General features: G+C 46.4%; 1 protein-coding gene across 6 annotated transcripts in view; it reads right to left on the bottom strand.

Moving 5' to 3' along the window:
- Positions 1-23,331, bottom strand: part of heatr5b (HEAT repeat containing 5B) — a 364,356-nt gene that overhangs the window by 333,091 nt on the left and 7,934 nt on the right. For 3 of the 6 annotated variants that reach the window (XR_008761352.1, XM_055937963.1, XM_055938092.1), the window contains exons 6-11: positions 23,074-23,245; positions 15,147-15,304; positions 13,439-13,561; positions 9,466-9,640; positions 927-1,082; positions 252-502 (exon numbers count right to left, since the gene is read on the bottom strand). Coding sequence is in view for 5 of the 6 variants with exons in the window: in XM_055937963.1 (XP_055793938.1) it covers positions 252-502; positions 927-1,082; positions 9,466-9,640; positions 13,439-13,561; positions 15,147-15,304; positions 23,074-23,245 (1,035 nt within the window). In the remaining variant the exon portion in view is untranslated. Of the gene's footprint in view, positions 1-251; positions 503-926; positions 1,083-8,276; positions 8,310-9,465; positions 9,641-13,438; positions 13,562-15,146; positions 15,305-23,073; positions 23,246-23,331 lie in introns of all 6 variants that reach the window. The other 3 variants (XM_055938253.1, XM_055938334.1, XM_055938180.1) reach the window with 2 other exon arrangements.

Below are 23,331 nucleotides of genomic sequence, written 5' to 3'. Positions count from 1 at the left end.
TAGTCGATTCCCTACTAAGGTCAATTCATTTAGTCGATTCCCTACTAAGGTCAATTCATTTAGTCGATTCCCTACTAAGGTCAATTCATTTAGTTGATTCCCTACTAAAAGGTCAATACATTTTATTATATTGTTGAATTCAGTTTTAATGTCTGGATTCCGTGATTCGGTCCGTGTTCTCGGCATCACAGATGGGATTAGCGCCCTAGGTTTGAACCGGGGGAAACGTGCCAGGCGATACGGTTACATACCTTTCCCTTGGAATGCGGTACGCCCAGAGGACATTGGTGCACGCCGCCCAGCAGAGCAGCCATGGCGAAGCTGTAGCCGCTGACGGCCTCCGGAGAACTCTTCAGGTTGTTGATCCGCTCCGCACAGCGCTCCAGCAGGGGAGTCAGCTGATAGGGCAGCGCCACGGCAACGCAGCGTAAACACCAGGCCGCCGTCAGACGGGCCGCCATGCTGGGGTGGAGCAGCACGGAGGAGACCGTCTCCAGGAGACCTGAGGGGTCAGGGGTCAAGGACCAGGGTTAGTGTGTTACTTATGACTACCCTACACCTGTATACTTGTTAGGAGCCCTATAACTGTACACTTGTTAGGAGCCCTACAACTGTACACTTGTTAGGAGCCCTATAATTGTATACTTGTTAGGAGGCCTATAATTGTATACTTGTTAGGAGGCCTATAATTGTATACTTGTTAGGAGCCCTATAATTGTACACTTGTGACATTATCAAAGTTTATGAGGACTGTATGAGTGTATGAAGTGTATGAGGACTTCTTTGGCTGGTCCTGTGAATGTGCCTGCATTCATGCATGGTGTGTGATTGATAGTCTGTGTGTGTGTGTGTTTGAATAGTATATCCAGTGTGTGTGTGTGTGTGGCTGCATTCGTGCACGGTGTGTGTTCTGTGTCATGTCCTACCAATAGAGGGTTCCTGTATGAGCGGTGAGGATGTGGCACTAAGACTCTGCACCAGGCTGCCCAGCTCTTTGAGGGCACAGACCATCACGTGTTGACTGGCAGACACATCAGCTGCTCCTGCCTTATTCTCTCCACTGGTATCATTCACTACTGCCTCTGGAGTGGGAGAGGAGAGGAGAGAGGAGAGGAGAGGGAGAGAGGAGAGGGAAGGAGGAGAGGGAAGGAGGAGAGGGAAGGAGGAGAGGGAAGGAGGAGAGGGAAGGAGGAGAGGGAAGGAGGAGAGGAAAGGAGGAGAGAGAGAGAGGAGAGAGAGAGAGGAGAGAGAGAGGAGAGGGAGAGAGGAGAGGGAGAGAGGAGAGGGAGAGAGGAGAGGGAGAGAGGAGAGGGGAGAGGGGAGAGGGGAGAGAGGAGAGAGGAGAGGGAGAGGGGAGAGAGGGAGAGAGGGAGAGAGGAGAGAGGGAGAGAGGGAGAGAGGAGAGAGGAGAGAGGAGAGGGAGAGAGGAGAGAGGAGAGGGGAGAGAGGGAGAGAGGGAGAGAGGAGAGAGGAGAGAGGAGAGGGAGAGAGGAGAGGGAGAGAGGAGAGGGAGAGAGGAGAGGGAGAGAGGAGAGGGAGAGAGGAGAGGGAGAGAGGAGAGGGAGAGAGGAGAGGGAGAGAGGGGAGGGAGAGAGGAGAGGGAGAGAGGAGAGGGAGAGAGGAGAGGGAGAGAGGAGAGGGAGAGAGGAGAGGGAGAGAGGAGAGGGAGAGAGGAGAGAGGAGAGAGGAGAGGGAAGGAGGAGAGGGAAGGAGGAGAGGGAGAGAGGAGAGGGAAGGAGGAGAGGGAGAGAGGAGAGGGAAGGAGGAGAGGGAGAGAGGGAAGGAGGAGAGGGAGAGAGGAGAGGGAGAGAGGAGAGGGAGAGAGGAGAGGGAGAGAGGAGAGGGAGAGAGGAGAGGGAGAGAGGAGAGGGGAGAGGGAGAGAGAGGGAGAGAGGAGAGGGAAGGAGGAGAGAGGAGAGGGAAGGAGGAGAGAGGAGAGGGAAGGAGGAGAGAGGAGAGAGGAGAGGGAAGGAGGAGAGGGAGAGAGGAGAGGGAAGGAGGAGAGGGAGAGAGGAGAGGGAGAGAGGAGAGGGAAGGAGGAGAGGGAGAGAGGAGAGGGAAGGAGGAGAGGGAGAGAGGAGAGGGAAGGAGGAGAGGGAGAGAGGAGAGGGAGAGAGGAGAGGGAGAGAGGAGAGGGAGAGAGGAGAGGGAGAGAGGAGAGGGAGAGAGGAGAGGGAGAGAGGAGAGGGAGAGGGAGAGAGGAGAGGGAGAGGGAGAGAGGAGAGGGAGAGGGAGAGAGGGAGAGGGAGAGAGGAGAGGGAGAGAGGAGAGGGAGAGAGGAGAGGGAGAGAGGAGAGGGAGAGAGGAGAGGGAGAGAGGAGTGGCAGAGAGGAGAGGGAGAGAGGAGAGGGAGAGAGGAGAGGGAGAGAGGAGAGGGAGAGAGGAGAGGGAGAGAGGAGAGGGAGAGAGGAGAGGGAGAGAGGAGAGGGAAGGAGGAGAGGGAGAGAGGAGAGGGAAGGAGGAGAGGGAGAGAGGAGCGGGAAGGAGGAGAGGGAGAGAGGAGAGGGAAGGAGGAGAGAGGAGAGGGAAGGAGGAGAGAGGAGAGAGGAGATGGAGAGAGGAGAGAGGAGAGGGAAGGAGGAGAGGGAGAGAGGAGAGGGAAGGAGGAGAGGGAGAGAGGAGAGGGAGAGAGGAGAGGGAGAGAGGAGAGGGAAGGAGGAGAGGGAAGGAGGAGAGGGAGAGAGGAGAGGGAAGGAGGAGAGGGAGAGAGGAGAGGGAAGGAGGAGAGGGAGAGAGGAGAGGGAGAGAGGAGAGGGAGAGAGGAGAGGGAGAGAGGAGAGGGGAGAGGGAGAGAGAGGGAGAGAGGAGAGGGAAGGAGGAGAGAGGAGAGGGAAGGAGGAGAGAGGAGAGAGGAGAGGGAGAGAGGAGAGAGGAGAGGGAAGGAGGAGAGAGGAGAGGGAGAGAGGGAAGAGGGGCCAAAGTAGTTTTGAGCACATTGTCAAGATGACTCATTGTATTATCGTTTAATAAACCTCAAGGAATCTCTAGCTAACAGACCACCTCTAGCTAACAGGCAACCTCTAGCTAACCTCTAGCTAACAGGTAACCTCTAGCTAACCTCTAGCTAACAGGTAACCTCTAGCTAACCTCTAGCTAACAGGCAACCTCTAGCTAACAGGCAAACTCTAGCTAACAGGTAACCTCTAGCTAACAGGTAACCTCTAGCTAACAGGTAACCTCTAGCTAACAGGTAACCTCTAGCTAACAGGTAACCTCTAGCTAACCTCTAGCTAACAGGTAACCTCTAGCTAACCTCTAGCTAACAGGTAACCTCTAGCTAACCTCTAGCTAACAGGTAACCTCTAGCTAACCTCTAGCTAACAGGTAACCTCTAGCTAACCTCTAGCTAACAGGTAACCTCTAGCTAACCTCTAGCTAACCTCTAGCTAACCTCTAGCTAACCTCTAGCTAACCTCTAGCTAACCTCTAGCTAACCTCTAGCTAACCTCTAGCTAACAGGCAACCTCTAGCTAACAGGCAACCTCTAGCTAACAGGCAACCTCTAGCTAACAGGCAACCTCTAGCTAACAGGCAACCTCTAGCTAACAGGCAACCTCTAGCTAACAGGCAACCTCTAGCTAACAGGCAACCTCTAGCTAACAGGCAACCTCTAGCTAACCTCTAGCTAACAGACCACCTCTAGCTAACAGGCAACCTCTAGCTAACAGGCAACCTCTAGCTAACCTCTAGCTAAGACGTAACCTCTAGCTAACCTCTAGCTAACAGGCAACCTCTAGCTAACCTCTAGCTAACAGGCAACCTCTAGCTAACCTCTAGCTAACACGTAACCTCTAGCTAACACGTAACCTCTAGCTAACACGTAACCTCTAGCTAACACGTAACCTCTAGCTAACACGTAACCTCTAGCTAACACGTAACCTCTAGCTAACCGGCAACCTCTAGCTAACCGGCAACCTCTAGCTAACAGGCAATATATATTGTAATATATTTATATTTTTATCATGCATTAACAGTACTGAATATCAGCATTAAGACAGACAGCACAAAGGTCTGAGGGTGCATCATCACCAATGACCTTTAGTGAACCCACATTGATCAAATATGACTGGGAGTTTGCATCAAATAGGACATCTGCCATTGTCTCTCTGCTGGCCAAAGATCGGGCAAGACATCTGGATTTATGTAATGTATTGGCTTTAATAGATATGTTTTCCCCTCTAACTTTTAGTCTCATTTGAGATGGTTCCTATGATGAATTAAAACCCTCAGAGCTCAGTGGGAAGAAATGATCTTTTCTATGTTCTACAGTACAAGTCAAAAGTTTAGACACTCCTACTCATTCAAGGGTTTTTCTTAATTTTTTACTATTTTCTACGATGTATAATAATATTGAAGACATCACAACTATGAAATAACACATGGAATCATGTAGTAACCAAAACAAGTGTTAGTCAAATCAAAATATATTTCATATTTTAGTAGCCACCCTTTGCCTTGGTGACAGCTTTGTTCTCTTGGCATACTCTCAACCAGCTTCACCTGGAATGCTTTTACAACAGTCTTGAAAGAGTTCTCACATATGCTGAGCACTTGTTGGCTGCTTTTCCTTCACTCTCCTCCAACTCATCCCAAACCATCTCAATTGGGTTGAGGTCAGGTGATTGTAGAGGCCAGGTCATCTGATGCAGCACTCCATCACTCTCCTTCTTGGTCAAATAGCCCTTACACAGCCTGGAGGTGTGTTGGTTCATTGTCCTGTTGAAAAACAAATGATAGTCCCACTAAGCCCAAACCAGATGGGATGGCGTATCGCTGCAGAATGCTGTGGTAGCCATGCTGGTTAAGTGTGCCTTGAATTCTAAATAAATCACAGACAGTGTCATCAACAAAGCACCATCACACCTCCTCCTCCATGCTTCACGGTGGGAACCACACCATCACACCTCCTCCTCCATGCTTCACGGTGGGAACCACACCATCACACCTCCTCCTCCATGCTTCACGATGGGAACCACACCATCACACCTCCTCCTCCATGCTTCACGATGGGAACCACACCATCACACCTCCTCCATGCTTCATGGTGGGAACCACACCATCACACCTCCTCCTCCATGCTTCACGGTGGGAACCACACCATCACACCTCCTCCTCCATGCTTCACGGTGGGAACCACACCATCACACCTCCTCCTCCATGCTTCACGGTGGGAACCACACCATCACACCTCCTCCTCCATGCTTCACGGTGGGAACCACACCATCACACCTCCTCCTCCATGCTTCACGGTTGGAACCACACCATCACACCACCTCCTCCATGCTTCACGGTGGGAACCACACCATCACACCTCCTCCTCCATGCTTCACGGTGGGAACCACACCATCACACCTCCTCCTCCATGCTTCACGGTGGGAACCACACACGCAGAGATCTGTTCATCTACTCTGTCTCACAAACACACGGCGGTTGGAACCAAAAATCTCACATTTGGAATCAGACCAAAAGGACAGATTTCCACCGGTCTAATGTCCATTGCTCGTGTTTCTTGGCCCAAGCAAGTCTCTTCTTATTGGTGTCCTTTAGTAGTGGTTTCTTTGCAGCAATTCGACCATGAAGGCCTGATTCATGCAGTCTCCTCTGAACAGTTGATGTTGAGATGTGTCTGTTACTTGAACTCTGAAGCATTTATGAGGGCTGCAATTTCTGAGGCTGGTATCTCTAATGAACTTATTCTCTGCAGCAGAGGTAACTCTGGGTCATCCTTTCCTGTGGCGGTCCTCATGAGAGCCAGTTTCATCATAGCGCTTGATGGTTTTAGCGACCGCATTTGAAGAAGCTTAAAAAGTTATTGAAATATCCCGCATTGACTGACCTTCATGTCTTAAAGTAATGATGGACTGTCGTTTCTCTTTGCTTGTTTGAGCTGTTCTTGCCGTAATATGGACTTGGTATTTTACCAAATAGGGCTATCTCTGTATACCACCCCTATATTGTCACAACAAAACAGATTGACTCAAACACATTAAGCAAAGAAATTCCCAAAAATGTACTTTTAACAAGGCACACCTGTTAATTAAAATGCATTCCAGGTGACTGCCTCATGAAGCTAGTTGAGAAAGTGGCAAGAGTGTGCGATCTGTAATCAAGGCAAAGGGTGGTTACTTTGAATAATATCAAATATTAAATATATTTTGATTTGTTTAACACTTTTTTGGTTACTACATGATTCCATATGTGTTATTTCATAGTTTACAATGTAAAAAATAGTAAAAACTAAAAGAAAAACCCTGGAATGAGTAGGTGTGTCCAAACTTTTCACTGGTACTGTATTTAGTTTGGTAGAGGATTAGAACTATGGCTTGAACCCACACAGTTCTCCATAAGGGATACGGACAGTCGATACGGACAGTCGATACGGACAGTCGATACAGACAGTCGATACAGACAGTCGATACAGACAGTCGATACAGACAGTCGATACAGACAGTCGATACAGACAGTCGATACAGACAGTCGATACAGACAGTCGATACAGACAGTCGATACAGACAGTCGATACAGACAGTCGATACAGACAGTCGATACAGACAGTCGATACAGACAGTCGATACAGACAGTTGATACAGGAGGTTTCAGAGGGAATCACAGAGTAAGAATCTGGGAGAAGTTATTTTGTAAAAAGAAAAAGTGATTGTGATGATGGGATGGAGTAATTCAAAAACACCAAATGATGTCACACACACACACAAAGACCAATTCGTTCATGTTTGACAAAATGTGTGATTTTTTAAAATATTTTTGTTAAAAAGCTCTCCAGGGAGATAAAAGGCTTGCTTTTGCTGAGTGTGTGAGTTAATTGGTTAATTGCTTTTGCTGAGCGTGTGAGTTAATTGGTTAATTGCTTTTGCTGAGTGTGTGAGTTAATTGGTTAATTGCTTTTCATCTCTATAACAAGATCATGTGATATATTTTTTGCAGGTTAGTAGGGTATAGTTAAATACACTATGGGGAGTGTGCAATGGTAACTGAGAGTTGCACAATTTCAGCAACTTCTAACAAAATCCCTGGTTTTCCAAGAAATCCTGGCTGGAATATTCCTTGAATTACGGCGGGAATAAGAAGGAAATACGGAATCCTCCAACCAGGATATCTGGAAACCCAGGGAATTCTGAGAAAGTTGCCCTATCTACTGTACATATATTAAAGCCAGACTCAGCCTCAAATACAATGTCCCGTTTCCCCCTAGTTTAATATATATTGAACTGTATAGATCAAGGGGTGGGCAACTCCAGTTGTCATGATCGGTGTCACACTTTTTCTCCATCCCTAGCAAACACAGCTGATTATAATCACATTGCATTCTAAACTGAAGATCAGGATTAGGTGATTATTGGAGTCAGGTGTGTTAGTTGGAGCTGGGGGCAAAACTGTGACACCAATCAGGCCCCTCGAGGACTGGAGTCGTTGACATGACGTCTGGCCTGGGTTTGTTTTGTCGCCTCGACAGTTTGATATTTCATAATCACTTAATACCATGAATGAGACATACAGAGTCTGTCTTTAATGCATATCATCTCTATAGTAGTAGCAGTAAGATGTTAGTCTTTAATAGATATAATCTCTATAGTAGTAGCAGTAAGATGTTAGTCTCATTCTGGAAAAAACCTACCATGCATCCCAAATGCCAACCTATTCCCTATTGTAGTGTACCAACCACAGGGCTCTATAGGGCTCCACGTGGCTCTATAGGGCTCCACTGGGCTCTCTAGGGCTCCACTGGGCTCTCTAGGGCTCCATAAGGCTCCATAGAGCTCTACAGGGCTCCATAGGGCTCTACAGGGCTCCATAGGGCTCTACAGGGCTCCATAGGGCTCTACAGGGCTCCATAGGGCTCTACAGGGCTCCATAGGGCTCCATAGGGCTCTACAGGGCTCCATAGGGCTCTACAGGGCTCCATAGGGCTCTACAGGGCTCCATAGGGCTCCATAGGGCTACACTGGGCTCTACAGGGCTCTATAGGGCTCTGCAGGGCTCCACTGGGCTCTATAGGGCTCTGCAGGGCTCCACTGGGCTCTATAGGGCTCTATAAGGCTCTACTGGGCTCTATAGGGCTCCGCAGGGCTCCACAGGGCTCTACGGGGCTCTACGGGGCTCTACGGGGCTCTACGGGGCTCTAAAGGGCTCCGCAGGGCTCTATAGGGCTCCGCAGGGCTCTATAGGGCTCCACATAGACAGTAAGGTACCATTTGAGATGCATAAGGCCCTAGAATGGCTGGGGAGGAGGCTAGTATGATGTAAGAAAAGGTCAATACCAGCAGAACTGTGCCTCCGAGCAGAGGTAAGAGCTGAGATGAGAAAAAGAAGAACAGGTGAGAGAGCACAGGTGAGAGAGAGAGAGAGAGAGAGAGAGAGAGAGAGAGAGAGAGAGAGAGCACAGGTGAGAGAGAGAGAGAGAGAGAGAGAGAGCACAGGTGAGAGAGAGAGAGAGAGAGAGAGCACAGGTGAGAGAGCGAGAGAGAGAGAGAGAGCACAGGTGAGAGAGCGAGAGAGAGAGAGAGAGCACAGGTGAGAGAGCGAGAGAGAGAGAGAGAGCACAGGTGAGAGAGCGAGAGAGAGAGAGAGAGATCACAGGTGAGAGAGCGAGAGAGATCACAGGTGAGAGAGCGAGAGAGATCACAGGTGAGAGAGCGAGAGAGATCACAGGTGAGAGAGCGAGAGAGATCACAGGTGAGAGAGCGAGAGAGATCACAGGTGAGAGAGCGAGAGAGATCACAGGTGAGAGAGCGAGAGAGATCACAGGTGAGAGAGCGAGAGAGATCACAGGTGAGAGAGCGAGAGAGATCACAGGTGAGAGAGCGAGAGAGATCACAGGTGAGAGAGCGAGAGAGATCACAGGTGAGAGAGCGAGAGAGATCACAGGTGAGAGAGCGAGAGAGATCACAGGTGAGAGAGAGAGAGATCACAGGTGAGAGAGTGAGAGATCACAGGTGAGAGAGAGAGAGGTCACAGGTGAGAGAGAGAGAGATCACAGGTGAGAGAGAGAGAGATCACAGGTGAGAGAGAGAGAGATCACAGGTGAAAGAGAGAGAGATCACAGGTGAGAGAGCGAGAGATCACAGGTGAGAGAGCGAGATCACAGGTGAGAGAGCGAGAGTACAGGTGAGAGCGAGAGAAAGAGAGAGAGAGAGATCAGTGGAGTCAGAGGATGAGCAGAGCGAGCAGCCCACACAACAAAAGCCCACCGAATCCAAAATGAGAGATGATAAATTAAGGCCTGTGTGTTGGAGAGCCCCAACCTCCACTTAGTCAATGGGAGACTGGACCTAAGTTGAAGTTGGGATTTTACCCTTTTTTAAAAAGTACAAATCATGAGAAAACAAGAAAGAAAAAGATTCAAAAGTAAATCATAAGAAATTAGGATCAAATTAAATGAAGTATATCTTAAATGATGAGAACTAAAATGCAATAATAATAATAATAATAAAATGGATGTGTACTTACTCTGTAAAGCTCTGAACCGTGAAACTTCCCCCCCATCTATCTCCTTACCCACAGCCCTCATCTGTTTACTGATAGCCTGGCAGATGTCTTTCCCTGCGGCGATCTGGGCCTTCTCCCCTAGCAGCCCGCCCAGAGTGGAGCGTAGCATGAACGACACACAACGACGGGAGTACACCTGTTGACACACAGAGCACATCCTTAGTGTTAACACACACACACACACACACACACACACACACACACACACACACACACACACACACACACACACAGAGTACATCCTTAGCTTAGCTCATCACTAAGCTAAGGATCCCGGGACAAAACACGTCCCTCTGCAACTGGATAATGGACTTCCTGACGGGCCGCCCCCTGGTGGTAAGGGTAGGTAGCAACACATCAGCCACACTGATCCTCAACACAGGGGCCCCTCAGGGGTGCGTGCTCAGTCCCCTCCTGTACTCCCTGTTCACCCATGACTGCGTGGCCAGGTACGACTCCAACACCATCATTACATTTGCAGACGACACAACACTGGCAGGCCTGATCATCGACAACGACGAGACAGCCTATAGGGAGGGGGTCAGAGGCCTGGCCGGGTGGTGCCAGAATAACAACCTCTCCCTCAACGTAATCAAGACTAAGGAGATGATTGTGGACTACAGGAAAAGGAGGTCGAGCACGCCCCCATTCTCATCGACGGGGCTGTAGTGGAGCAGGTTGAGAGCTTCAAGTTCCTTGGTGTCAACATCACCAACAAACTATCATGGTCCAAGCACACCAAGACAGTCGTGAAGAGGGCACAACAAAACCTATTCCCCCTCAGGAGACTGAAAAGATTTGTCATGGGTCCTCAGATCCACAAAAGGTTCTACAGCTGCACCATCAAGAGCATCCTGACTGGTTGCATCACTGCCTGGTACGGCACCTGCTCGGCCTCCGACCTCAAGTCACTACACAGGGTAGTGCACACGGCCCAGTACATCACTGGGGCCAAGCTTCCTGCCATCCAGGACCTCTAAACCAGGCGGGGTCAGAGGAAGGCCCTAAAAATTGTCAAAGACCCAAGCCACCCCAGTAATAAACTGTTCTCTCTACTACCGCATGGCAAGAGGTACCGGAGTGCCAAGTCTAGGACCAAAAGGCTTCTCAACAGTTTTTACCCCTAAGCCATAATAATTCTGAACAGGTAATGAAATGGCTACCTGGAGTATATGCATTGTGTCCCCCCCCCCCCCCAACCCCTCTTTTACACTGCTGTTTATCATATATGCATGGTCACTTTAACTATACAGTTATCTACATACTACCTCAATTAGCCCGCACATTGGCTACCCAGGCTATCTGCATTGTGTCCCCACCACCCGCCAACCCCTCTTTTACGCTACTGCTACTCTCTGTTCATCATATATGCATAGTCACTTTAACCATATCTACATGTACATACTACCTCAATCAGTCCGACTAACCGATGCCTGTATACAGCCCCTCTACTATGTATACAGCCCCTCTACTGTATACAGCCCCTCTACTGTATACAGCCCCTCTACTGTATATAGCCCCTCTACTGTATATAGCCCCTCTACTGTATATAGCCCCTCTACTGTATACAGCCCCTCTACTATGTATACAGCCCCTCTACTATGTATACAGCCCCTCTACTATGTATACAGCCCCTCTACTGTATATAGCCCCTCTACTGTATACAGCCCCTCTACTGTATACAGCCCCTCTACTATGTATACAGCCCCTCTACTATGTATACAGCCCCTCTACTATGTATACAGCCCCTCTACTGTATACAGCCCCTCTACTGTATACAGCCCCTCTACTGTATATAGCCCCTCTACTGTATACAGCCCCTCTACTGTATACAGCCCCTCTACTGTATACAGCCCCTCTACTGTATACAGCCCCTCTACTGTATATAGCCCCTCTACTGTATATAGCCCCTCTACTGTATATAGCCTCTCTACTGTTATTATTCACTGTTATTTACTGTTTTTTATTTCCTCATCTATTGTTCACCTAATACCTATCTTTTAATGAAAATTGCACTGTTGGTTAGGGGCTGTAAGTAAGCATTTCACTGTAAGGTGAATAATACCTGTTGAATTCGGCGCACGTGACAAATAAACTTTGATTTGAATACCTTTTAACACACACACACACACACACACCTGGAGAGAACACCTGGAACCAATCAATATATAAATCAATCCTTTATTTTTACTATTTTTTACATTGTAGAATAATAGTGCAGACATTAAAACTATGAAATAACACATATGGAATCATGTAGTAACCAAAAAAGTGTTACATCTAACTATTTTGGAATTCTCTCAACCAGCTTCATGAGGTAGTCACCTGGAATGCATTTCAATTAACAGGTGTGCCCTGTTAAAAGTTAATTCGTGGATTTTTTTCCCTTCTTAATGCATTTGAGCCAATCAGTTGTGTTGTGACAAGGTAGGGTTGGTATACAGAAGATAGCCGTATTTGGTAAAAGACCAAGTCCATATATGGCAAGAACAGTTTAAATAAGCAAGGAGAAACGAGTCCATCAAACCATCAAGCGCTATGATGAATATGGCTCTCGTGAGGACCACCACAGGAAAGGAAGACCCAGAGTTACCTCTGTTGCAGAGGATAAGTTCATTAGAGATACCAGCCTCAGAAATTGCAGCCCAAATAAATGTTTCACACAGTTCAAGAAACAGACACATCTCAACATCAAGTGTTCAGAGGAGACTCTGTGAATCAGTCCTTCATGGTCGAATTGCTGTAAAGAAACCACTACTAAAGGACACCAATAATAAGAAGAGACTTGCTTGGGCCAAGAAACACGAGCAATGGACATTAGACTGGTGGAAATCTGTCCAAAGTCCAAATTTGAGATTTTTGTTTCCAACCGCCGTGTCTTTGTGAGATAAAAAGTAGGCCAACAGATGTGTGGTTCCCACCGTGAAGCATAGAGGAGGATATGTGATGGTGTGGTTCCCACCGTGAAGCATGGAGGAGGAGGTGTGATGGTGCTTTTCTGGTTACACTGTCTGTGAAGTATTTAGAATTCAAGGCACACTTAACTAGCATGGCTACCACAGCATTCTGCAGTGATACGCCATCCCATCTGGTTTGGACTTAGTGGGTCTATCATTTGGTTTTCAACAGGACAATGACCCAACACACCTCCAGGCTGTTTAAGGGATATTTGACCAAGAAGGAGAGTGATGGAGTGCTGCATCAGATGACCTGGCCTCCACAATCACCTGACCTCAACACAATTGAGATGGTTTGGGATGAGTTGAGGTGCAGAGTGAAGGAAAAGCAGCCAACGAGTGCTCAGCATATGTGGGAACTCCTTCATGACTGTTGGGAAAAGCATTCCAGGTGAAGCTGGTTGAGAGAATGCAAAGATTGAAAAGCTGTCATCAAGGCAAAGGCTGGCTACTTTGAAGAATCTAAAATATAATATATATTTTGTATGCTTTTAACACTTTTTTGGTTACTACATGATTCCATACGTGTTATTTCATAGTTTTGATGTCTTCAATATTATTCTACAATGTAGAAAATAGTAAAAAATAAAGAAAAACCTTTGAATGAGTAGGAGTGTCCAAACTTTTGACTGGTACTGTATGTATGTATGTATGTATGTATGTATGTATGTATGTATGTATGTATCATTCCCGACATTTGGACGGGAGCTATAATACAGTTATAATACCAATACAGTTTTTGCTTGATTTAATGCATATCTTAACTGCTTCCAATGGGGAAACATTGGCATGTACCTCGCTTCTGTTGAAAACTCCCATAGCATGGGTAGCATAACTATTGCTAACACAATGCTAACTTCCCTAGCATGGACAGCATAACTATTGCTAACACAATGCTAACTTCCCTAGCATGGACAGCATAACTATTGCTAACACAATGCTAACTTCCCTAGCATGGACAGCATAATGCTACTCACCGCCTCCACGTGTGTCTGGGTGGCCCGCGGGTGGCTGACCAGGTCCAGAACATGAGACAGGAACGTGGCAAAGTTCCTCTCCAGCCACTGGCCGCCCAGCGTGGTCACGAATACAACATATGCCTTTGGGAGGAGAGAAGGAACATTACATGATTACATTAACGCCTTATTATGAATGGTTATAACACCATCACCTTATGTTATAACACCATCATCACCTTACTACGAACGGTTATAAAACCATCACCTTATGTTATAACACCATCATCACCTTACTACGAACGGTTATAACACCATCACCTTACTACGAAGGTTATAACACCATTATCACCTTACTATGAATGGTTATAACACCACCTTACTATGAATGGTTATAACACCATTATCATCTTACTATGAACGGTTATAACACCACCTTACTATGAACGGTTATAACACCACCTTACGATGAAAGGTTATAACACCATCATCACCTTACTATGAATGGTTATAACATCACCTTACTATGAATGGTTATAACACCACCTTACTATGAATGGTTATAACACCATCATCACCTTATTATGAATGTTATATCATTACACATGGCTTATGATGAATGGTTTGTTATGAATGATTTTAATATTAAATTGTTTATTATGAATGGTTAACATTATTACCATATTATGACCATCACCATTATCAAATTTTTATGGTTTATTATGAATGTTATAAACACTATTATAATCATATTTTTATTACCATGCACCATCGTCACTGGTACCACACACCATTATCACTGGTACCACACACCATTATCACTGGTACCACACACCATTGTCACTGGTACCACGCACCATTGTCACTGGTACCACGCACCATTGTCACTGGTACCACACACCATTGTCACTGGTACCACGCACCATCGTCACTGGTACCACACACCATTGTCACTGGTACCACACACCATTATCACTGGTACCACACACCATTGTCACTGGTACCACGCACCATCGTCACCGGTACCACGCACCATCGTCACTGGTACCACGCACCATCGTCACCGGTACCACGCACCATCGTCACCGGTACCACACACCATCGTCACCGGTGCCACACACCATCGTCACTGGTGCCACACACCATCGTCACTGGTGCCACACACCATCGTCACTGGTACCACACACCATCGTCACTGGTACCACACACCATCGTCACTGGTACCACACACCATCGTCACTGGTACCACACACCATCGTCACTGGTACCACACACCATCGTCACTGGTACCACACACCATCGTCACTGGTACCACACACCATCGTCACTGGTACCACACACCATCGTCACTGGTACCACACACCATCGTCACTGGTACCACACACCATCGTCACTGGTACCACACACCATCGTCACTGGTACCACACACCATCGTCACTGGTACCACACACCATCGTCACTGGTACCACACACCATCGTCACTGGTACCACACACCATTATCACTGGTACCACACACCATTATCACTGGTACCACGCACCAATCAGCGTGTTTGAGGAGATCCGTTTGAGCTGTCTGACTGTGCAGAATCACTCCTCTTCATCACATAATGATTAGTTACTAGGGATGAAGGTGATTTGTAGATCAGTGATTCAACAGTCGGACAGCGACGTCGTCCATCTCAAACACATTATTATTCAACAAACCGAACGGGAGGAACCTCTACGTACCTGTGTGACTCCCACCCGCACCTCTCTGCTGACGGAGCCCCCTCCCTTCAGCATCTCCCCCCCGCTCTTCAGGAAGCCAGACCCCCCTCTCAGGAAGCCTGTAGCCATCAGCTCCAACACCTCGTCTAGCGTGGCGCGTTTCACGTTCTGACGCATCACTAGAGGAGACGGTGACATAGCATAGGGACAGAGGTCAGGGAGGGGGTGTCAACCAATGACACACTGAGACTTTTCTGCAAATTGTCTTGAAATTGTTTCTTGTCTCCTCCATTGCTCTGATCTGAAAGAACAGACCTTGTAAAAGCCAGTACAATAATAATAATGATGAGGTCACCATACTGTTTTCACCTGGTCAAGGAGTGCAGATGAAACCTGGGTTAGATAACAGTTGGATTTTGTAGTTTATTTGAAAAATGTAAACTTTTCAAATAATGGTGTTAGTTTAATATATATTTATTTTTTAAAGAGTTACAACTAAAAGGCAACTTTTTTTCTTTGATATTCAAATACAAATCTCAGGAAACCAAATAATATTTGAAGATATTAGAATATATGCAAGTTATTTCAAAACAAAATATTTAAATGATAGCTCACAAATATTTCATGAAGAACTAAAAACTACAACAGTTAGTTGAATGAGTCTAAATACATATGATCGTCAGCACATGGTTTGGAGGGCTCTGAGATATGAATGATAATATAGTCTATAGCCTAGAATGAAATACACAAGGGACAGGGAATCACTGCAGCATATAGCCTAGAATGAAATACACGAGGGACAGGGAATCACAGCAGCATATAGCCTAGAATGAAATACACGAGGGACAGGGAATCACTGCAGCATATAGCCTAGAATGAAATACACGAGGGACAGGGAATCACCGAATGCATATAGCCTAGAATGAAATACACGAGGGACAGGGAATCACCGCAGCATATAGCCTAGAATGAAATACACGAGGGACAGGGAATCACCGCAGCATATAGCCTAGAATGAAATACACGAGGGACATGGAATCACCGCAGCATATAGCCTAGAATGAAATACACGAGGGACAGGGAATCACCGCAGCATATAGCCTAGAATGAAATACACGAGGGACAGGGAATCACCGCAGCATATAGCCTAGAATGAAATACACGAGGGACAGGGAATCCCCGCAGCATATAGCCTAGAATGAAATACACGAGGGACAGGGAATCACCGCAGCATATAGCCTCGAATGAAATACACGAGGGACAGGGAATCACCGCAGCATATAGCCTAGAATGAAATACACGAGGGACAGGGAATCACCGCAGCATATAGCCTAGAATGAAATACACGAGGGACAGGGAATCACCGCAACATATAGCCTAGAATGAAATACACGAGGGACAGGGAATCACCGCAGCATATAGCCTAGAATGAAATACACGAGGGACAGGGAATCACCGCAGCATATAGCCTAGAATGAAATACACGAGGGACAGGGAATCACCGCAGCACATAGCCTAGAATGAAATACACGAGGGACAGGGAATCACCGCAGCATATAGCCTAGAATGAAATACACGAGGGACATGGAATCACCGCAGCATATAGCCTAGAATGAAATACACGAGGGACAGGGAATCACCGCAGCATATAGCCTAGAATGAAATACACGAGGGACAGGGAATCACCGCAGCATATAGCCTAGAATGAAATACACGAGGGAGAGGGAATCACCGCAGCATATAGCCTAGAATGAAATACACGAGGGACAGGGAATCACCGCAGCATATAGCCTAGAATGAAATACACGAGGGACATGGAATCACCGCAGCATATAGCCTAGAATGAAATACACGAGGGACAGGGAATCACCGCAGCATATAGCCTAGAATGAAATACACGAGGGACAGGGAATCACCGCAGCATATAGCCTAGAATGAAATACACGAGGGACAGGGAATCACCGCAGCATATAGCCTAGAATGAAATACACGAGGGACATGGAATCACCGCAGCATGTAACCTAGAATGAAATACACGAGGGACAGGGAATCACCGCAACATATAGCCTAGAATGAAATACACGAGGGACATGGAATCACCGCAGCATATAGCCTAGAATGAAATACACGAGGGACAGGGAATCACCGCAGCATATAGCCTAGAATGAAATACACGAGGGACAGGGAATCACCGCAGCATATAGCCTAGAATGAAATACACGAGGGACAGGGAATCACCGCAACATATAGCCTAGAATGAAATACACGAGGGACATGGAATCACTGCAGCATATAGCCTAGAATGAAATACACGAGGGACAGGGAATCACCGCAGCATATAGCCTAGAATGAAATACACGAGGGACAGGGAATCACCGCAGCATATAGCCTAGAATGAAATACACGAGGGACAGGGAATCACCGCAGCATATAGCCTAGAATGAAATACACGAGGGACATGGAATCACCGCAGCATGTAACCTAGAATGAAATACACGAGGGACAGGGAATCACCGCAGCATATAGCCTAGAATGAAATACACGAGGGACAGGGAATCACCGCAGCATATAGCCTAGAATGAAATACACGAGGGACATGGAATCACCGCAGCATATAGCCTAGAATGAAATACACGAGGGACAGGGAATCACCGCAGCATATAGCCTAGAATGAAATACACGAGGGACAGGGAATCACCGCAGCATATAGCCTAGAATGAAATACACGAGGGACAGGGAATCACCGCAGCATATAGCCTAGAATGAAATACACGAGGGACATGGAATCACCGCAGCATGTAACCTAGAATGAAATACACGAGGGACAGGGAATCACCGCAACATATAGCCTAGAATGAAATACACGAGGGACATGGAATCACCGCAGCATATAGCCTAGAATGAAATACACGAGGGACAGGGAATCACCGCAGCATATAGCCTAGAATGAAATACACGAGGGACAGGGAATCACCGCAACATATAGCCTAGAATGAAATACACGAGGGACATGGAATCACCGCAGCATATAGCCTAGAATGAAATACACGAGGGACATGGAATCACCGCAGCATATAGCCTAGAATGAAATACACGAGGGACAGGGAATCACCGCAGCATATAGCCTAGAATGAAATACACGAGGGACAGGGAATCACCGCAGCATATAGCCTAGAATGAAATACACGAGGGACAGGGAATCACCGCAGCATATAGCCTAGAATGAAATACACGAGGGACATGGAATCACCCCAGCATGTAACCTAGAATGAAATACACGAGGGACAGGGAATCACCGCAGCATATAGCCTAGAATGAAATACACGAGGGACATGGAATCACCGCAGCATATAGCCTAGAATGAAATACACGAGGGACAGGGAATCACTGCAGCATTAGAAGAGCACCACTTCTGCAGCTTCAAAATGACTACCACATATTTTAATAATGACTAAGACATATATTAATAATGACAAAGACATATATTAATAATGACAAAGACATATATTAATAATGACTAAGACATATATTAATAATGACTAAGACATATATTAATAATGACTAAGACATATATTAATAATGACTAAGACATATATTAATAATGACTAAGACATATATTAATAATGACTAAGACATATATTAATAATGACTAATACATATATTAATAATGACTAATACATATATTAATAAAGACTAATACATATATTAATAATGACTAATACATATATTAATAATGACTAATACATATATTAATAATGACTAAGACATATATTAATAAAGACTAATACATATATTAATAAAGACTAATACATATATTAATAATGAGTAAAACAAGGTAATCATGTAACTCTTGACATCCAGTTCTTATACTTGTGTAGAGTAACTTTCATTATTACAATAACATTGTTGTTACATAGGACTCTGGAAATTGCTGTATGATCGCCTAATAACGGAGTAATCACACAAGTGGAATAAGGAACCGCCCACTATTGCCTATAGTTAAAAACTAATCAGCTCATTACTACGCAATTAAAATACAATTACTAAAGTATTATGAAGCTTTATATCACAGTTTATATCATATATCACAGTATATATAAGTTTTATATCACAGGCTCAAGAACAGTGTAAATGTTAAGTGTTACTAAGAATGCTAACTGTAACAAAATATGGCTATTAAGTGTTGAATGGAAACTAAATATCCCAAAAAACTGCTTTCTTGAATAAAGTACAGCCAAAGGCTGGAGGAAACCCCTGTTAGTGTGTACTCAGCAGAGGAGGTAAACCCCTGTTAGTGTGTACTCAGCAGAGGAGGTAAACCCTGTTAGTGTGTACTCAGCAGAGGAGGAAACCCCTGTTAGTGTGTACTCAGCAGAGGAGGTAAACCCTGTTAGTGTGTACTCAGCAGAGGAGGTAAACCCCTGTTAGTGTGTACTCAGCAGAGGAGGTAAACCCCTGTTAGTGTGTACTCAGCAGAGGAGGTAAACCCCTGTTAGTGTGTACTCAGCAGAGGAGGAAACCCCTGTTAGTGTGTACTCAGCAGAGGAGGTAAACCCCTGTTAGTGTGTACTCAGCAGAGGAGGTAAACCCTGTTAGTGTGTACTCAGCAGAGGAGGTAAACCCCTGTTAGTGTGTACTCAGCAGAGGAGGTAAACCCTGTTAGTGTGTACTCAGCAGAGGAGGTAAACCCCTGTTAGTGTGTACTCAGCAGAGGAGGTAAACCCCTGTTAGTGTGTACTCAGCAGAGGAGGTAAACCCCTGTTAGTGTGTACTCAGCAGAGGAGGTAAACCCCTGTTAGTGTGTACTCAGCAGAGGAGGAAAACCCTGTTAGTGTGTACTCAGCAGAGGAGGTAAACCCCTGTTAGTGTGTACTCAGCAGAGGAGGTAAACCCCTGTTAGTGTGTACTCAGCAGAGGAGGAAACCCCTGTTAGTGTGTACTCAGCAGAGGAGGAAACCCCTGTTAGTGTGTACTCAGCAGAGGAGGTAAAACCCCTGTTAGTGTGTACTCAGCAGAGGAGGTAAACCCTGTTAGTGTGTACTCAGCAGAGGAGGTAAAACCCCTGTTAGTGTGTACTCAGCAGAGGAGGTAAACCCTGTTAGTGTGTACTCAGCAGAGGAGGTAAAACCCCTGTTAGTGTGTACTCAGCAGAGGAGGTAAACCCTGTTAGTGTGTACTCAGCAGAGGAGGTAAAACCCCTGTTAGTGTGTACTCAGCAGAGGAGGTAAACCCCTGTTAGTGTGTACTCAGAGAGAACTATCCATTTCTAGAAGTAAGAGCAGAGTTCCCCCAACTGGCGGCCCGTTATAAAAAAACAATTATTATTATTATTATAATGAAAAATGTATTATTTCTTATTATTCATTGATACATGTCCAGTGCATTCAGAAAGTATTCAGACCCATTCCCTTTTTGTTACGTTACAGCAGTTACCACAGGTGGACTCCAATCAAGTTGTAGAAACATCTCAAGGATGATCAATGGAAACAGGATGGACCTGAGCTCAATTTCGAGTCTCATAGCAATGGTACTGAATACTTATACCTTATTTACATTCCTGTATTTAATACATTTGCAAACATTTCTAAAACCCTGTTTTTGCATTGTCATTATGAGGTGTTGTGTATAGAATAATATGTATTTTAGAAGAAGGCTGTAACGTTACAAAATGTGGAAAAAGGGGGAGGGATTTGAATACTTTATCTGTACGAAATATAATTGGTTAATTGTTTTGATTATGGGCACTCTGGAGAATGGGCACTCTGGAGAATGGGCACTCTGGAGAATGGGCACTCTGGAGAATGGGCACTCTGGAGAATGGGCACTCTGGAGAATGGGCACTCTGGAGAATGGGCACTCTGGAGAATGGGCACTCTGGAGAATGGGCACTCTGGAGAATGGGCACTCTGGAGAATGGGCACTCTGGAGAATGGGCACTCTGGAGAATGGGCACTCTGGAGAATGGGCACTCTGGAGAATGGGCACTCTGGAGAATGGGCACTCTGGAGAATGGGCACTCTGGAGAATGGGCACTCTGGAGAATGGGCACTCTGGGGAGTGAGAGCCCCTCGATATTATCAACCAGACCCATCAGAGAGCCCCTCGATATTATCAACCAGACCCATCAGAGAGCCCCTCGATATTATCAACGAGACCCATCAGAGCCCCTCGATATTATCAACGAGACCCATCAGAGAGCCCCTCGATATTATCAACGAGACCCATCAGAGAGCCCCTCGATATTATCAACGAGACCCATCAGAGAGCCCCTCGATATTATCAACGAGACCCATCAGAACCCCTCGATATTATCAACGAGACCCATCAGAGCCCCTCGATATTATCAACCAGACCCATCAGAGAGCCCCTCGATATTATCAACCAGACCCATCAGAGCCCCTCGATATTATCAACCAGACCCATCAGAGCCCCTCGATATTATCAACCAGACCCATCAGAGCCCCTCGATATTATCAACGAGACCCATCAGAGAGCCCCTCGATATTATCAACCAGACCCATCAGAGAGCCCCTCGATATTATCAACGAGACCCATCAGAGCCCCCCTCGATATTATCAACGAGACCCATCAGAGCCCCTCGATATTATCAACGAGACCCATCAGAGAGCCCCTCGATATTATCAACGAGACCCATCAGAGAGCCCCTCGATATTATCAACCAGACCCATCAGAGAGCCCCTCGATATTATCAACCAGACCCATCAGAGCCCCTCGATATTATCAACGAGACCCATCAGAGCCCCTCGATATTATCAACGAGACCCATCAGAGCCCCTCGATATTATCAACGAGACCCATCAGAGAGCCCCTCGATATTATCAACGAGACCCATCAGAGAGCCCCTCGATATTATCAACGAGACCCATCAGAGCCCCTCGATATTATCAACGAGACCCATCAGAGAGCCCCTCGATATTATCAACGAGACCCATCAGAGCCCCTCGATATTATCAACGAGACCCATCAGAGCCCCTCGATATTATCAACGAGACCCATCAGAGAGCCCCTCGATATTATCAACCAGACCCATCAGAGAGCCCCTCGATATTATCAACGAGACCCATCAGAGCCCCTCGATATTATCAACCAGACCCATCAGAGAGCCCCTCGATATTATCAACCAGACCCATCAGAGAGCCCCTCGAAATTATCAACGAGACCCATCAGAGAGCCCCTCGATATTATCAACGAGACCCATCAGAGAGCCCCTCGATATTATCAACGAGACCCATCAGAGAGCCCCTCGATATTATCAACGAGACCCATCAGAGCCCCTCGATATTATCAACGAGACCCATCAGAGAACCCCTCGATATTATCAACCAGACCCATCAGAGAGCCCCTCGATATTATCAACGAGACCCATCAGAGAACCCCTCGATATTATCAACCAGACCCATCAGAGAGCCCCTCGATATTATCAACGAGACCCATCAGAGAGCCCCTCGATATTATCAACCAGACCCATCAGAGAACCCCTCGATATTATCAACGAGATCCATCAGAGAGCCCCTCGATATTATCAACCAGACCCATCAACGAGCCCCATCAGAAGAAACCCCTTGATATTATCAACCAGACCCATCAGAGAGCCCCATCAGAAGAAACCCCTCGATATTATCAACCAGACCCATCAGAGAGCCCCATCAGAAGAAACCCCTCGATATTATCAACCAGACCCATCAGAGAGCCCCATCAGAAGAAACCCCTCGATATTATCAACCAGACCCATCAGAGAGCCCCATCAGAAGAAACCCCTCGATATTATCAACCAGACCCATCAGAGAGCCCCATCAGAAGAAACCCCTCGATTAATCCCACAGCAGATGAATACATTTAACTGTTAGTGGCTCTGAATAAGAGCGTCCGCTAAATGACTAACATGTCAAACCTGCCAAAGGAAACCCCGTCGGAGCGTGCTCCTAACCTGCAGCTTGTTTGGGCATCAGGGCCGTGGCCATGCTGGTTCCTAGTAGTTTGGATACGGCTACCCTCACTCCATAGTTCGATCCTTCCAGAGCCTTGAAGCACAGAGTAGCTAGGTTCTCCAGCTCGGTGGTCCACATGAACACAGCCTCATTCTGCAGCTCTAGCAGACACTATAGACAGAGAGGACAGAGTGAGAGAAAGAAAGAGCGAGACAGAAAGAGAGACAAAGACACCGAGTTAATCATTAGATCCTTCC

The sequence above is a fragment of the Salvelinus fontinalis genome, chromosome 1 (genome assembly GCF_029448725.1).
Source record: "Salvelinus fontinalis isolate EN_2023a chromosome 1, ASM2944872v1, whole genome shotgun sequence".
NCBI lineage: Eukaryota > Metazoa > Chordata > Actinopteri > Salmoniformes > Salmonidae > Salvelinus > Salvelinus fontinalis.
Note: the sequence above shows the minus strand (reverse complement) of the source record. Positions and strands in the feature narration are given on the sequence as shown.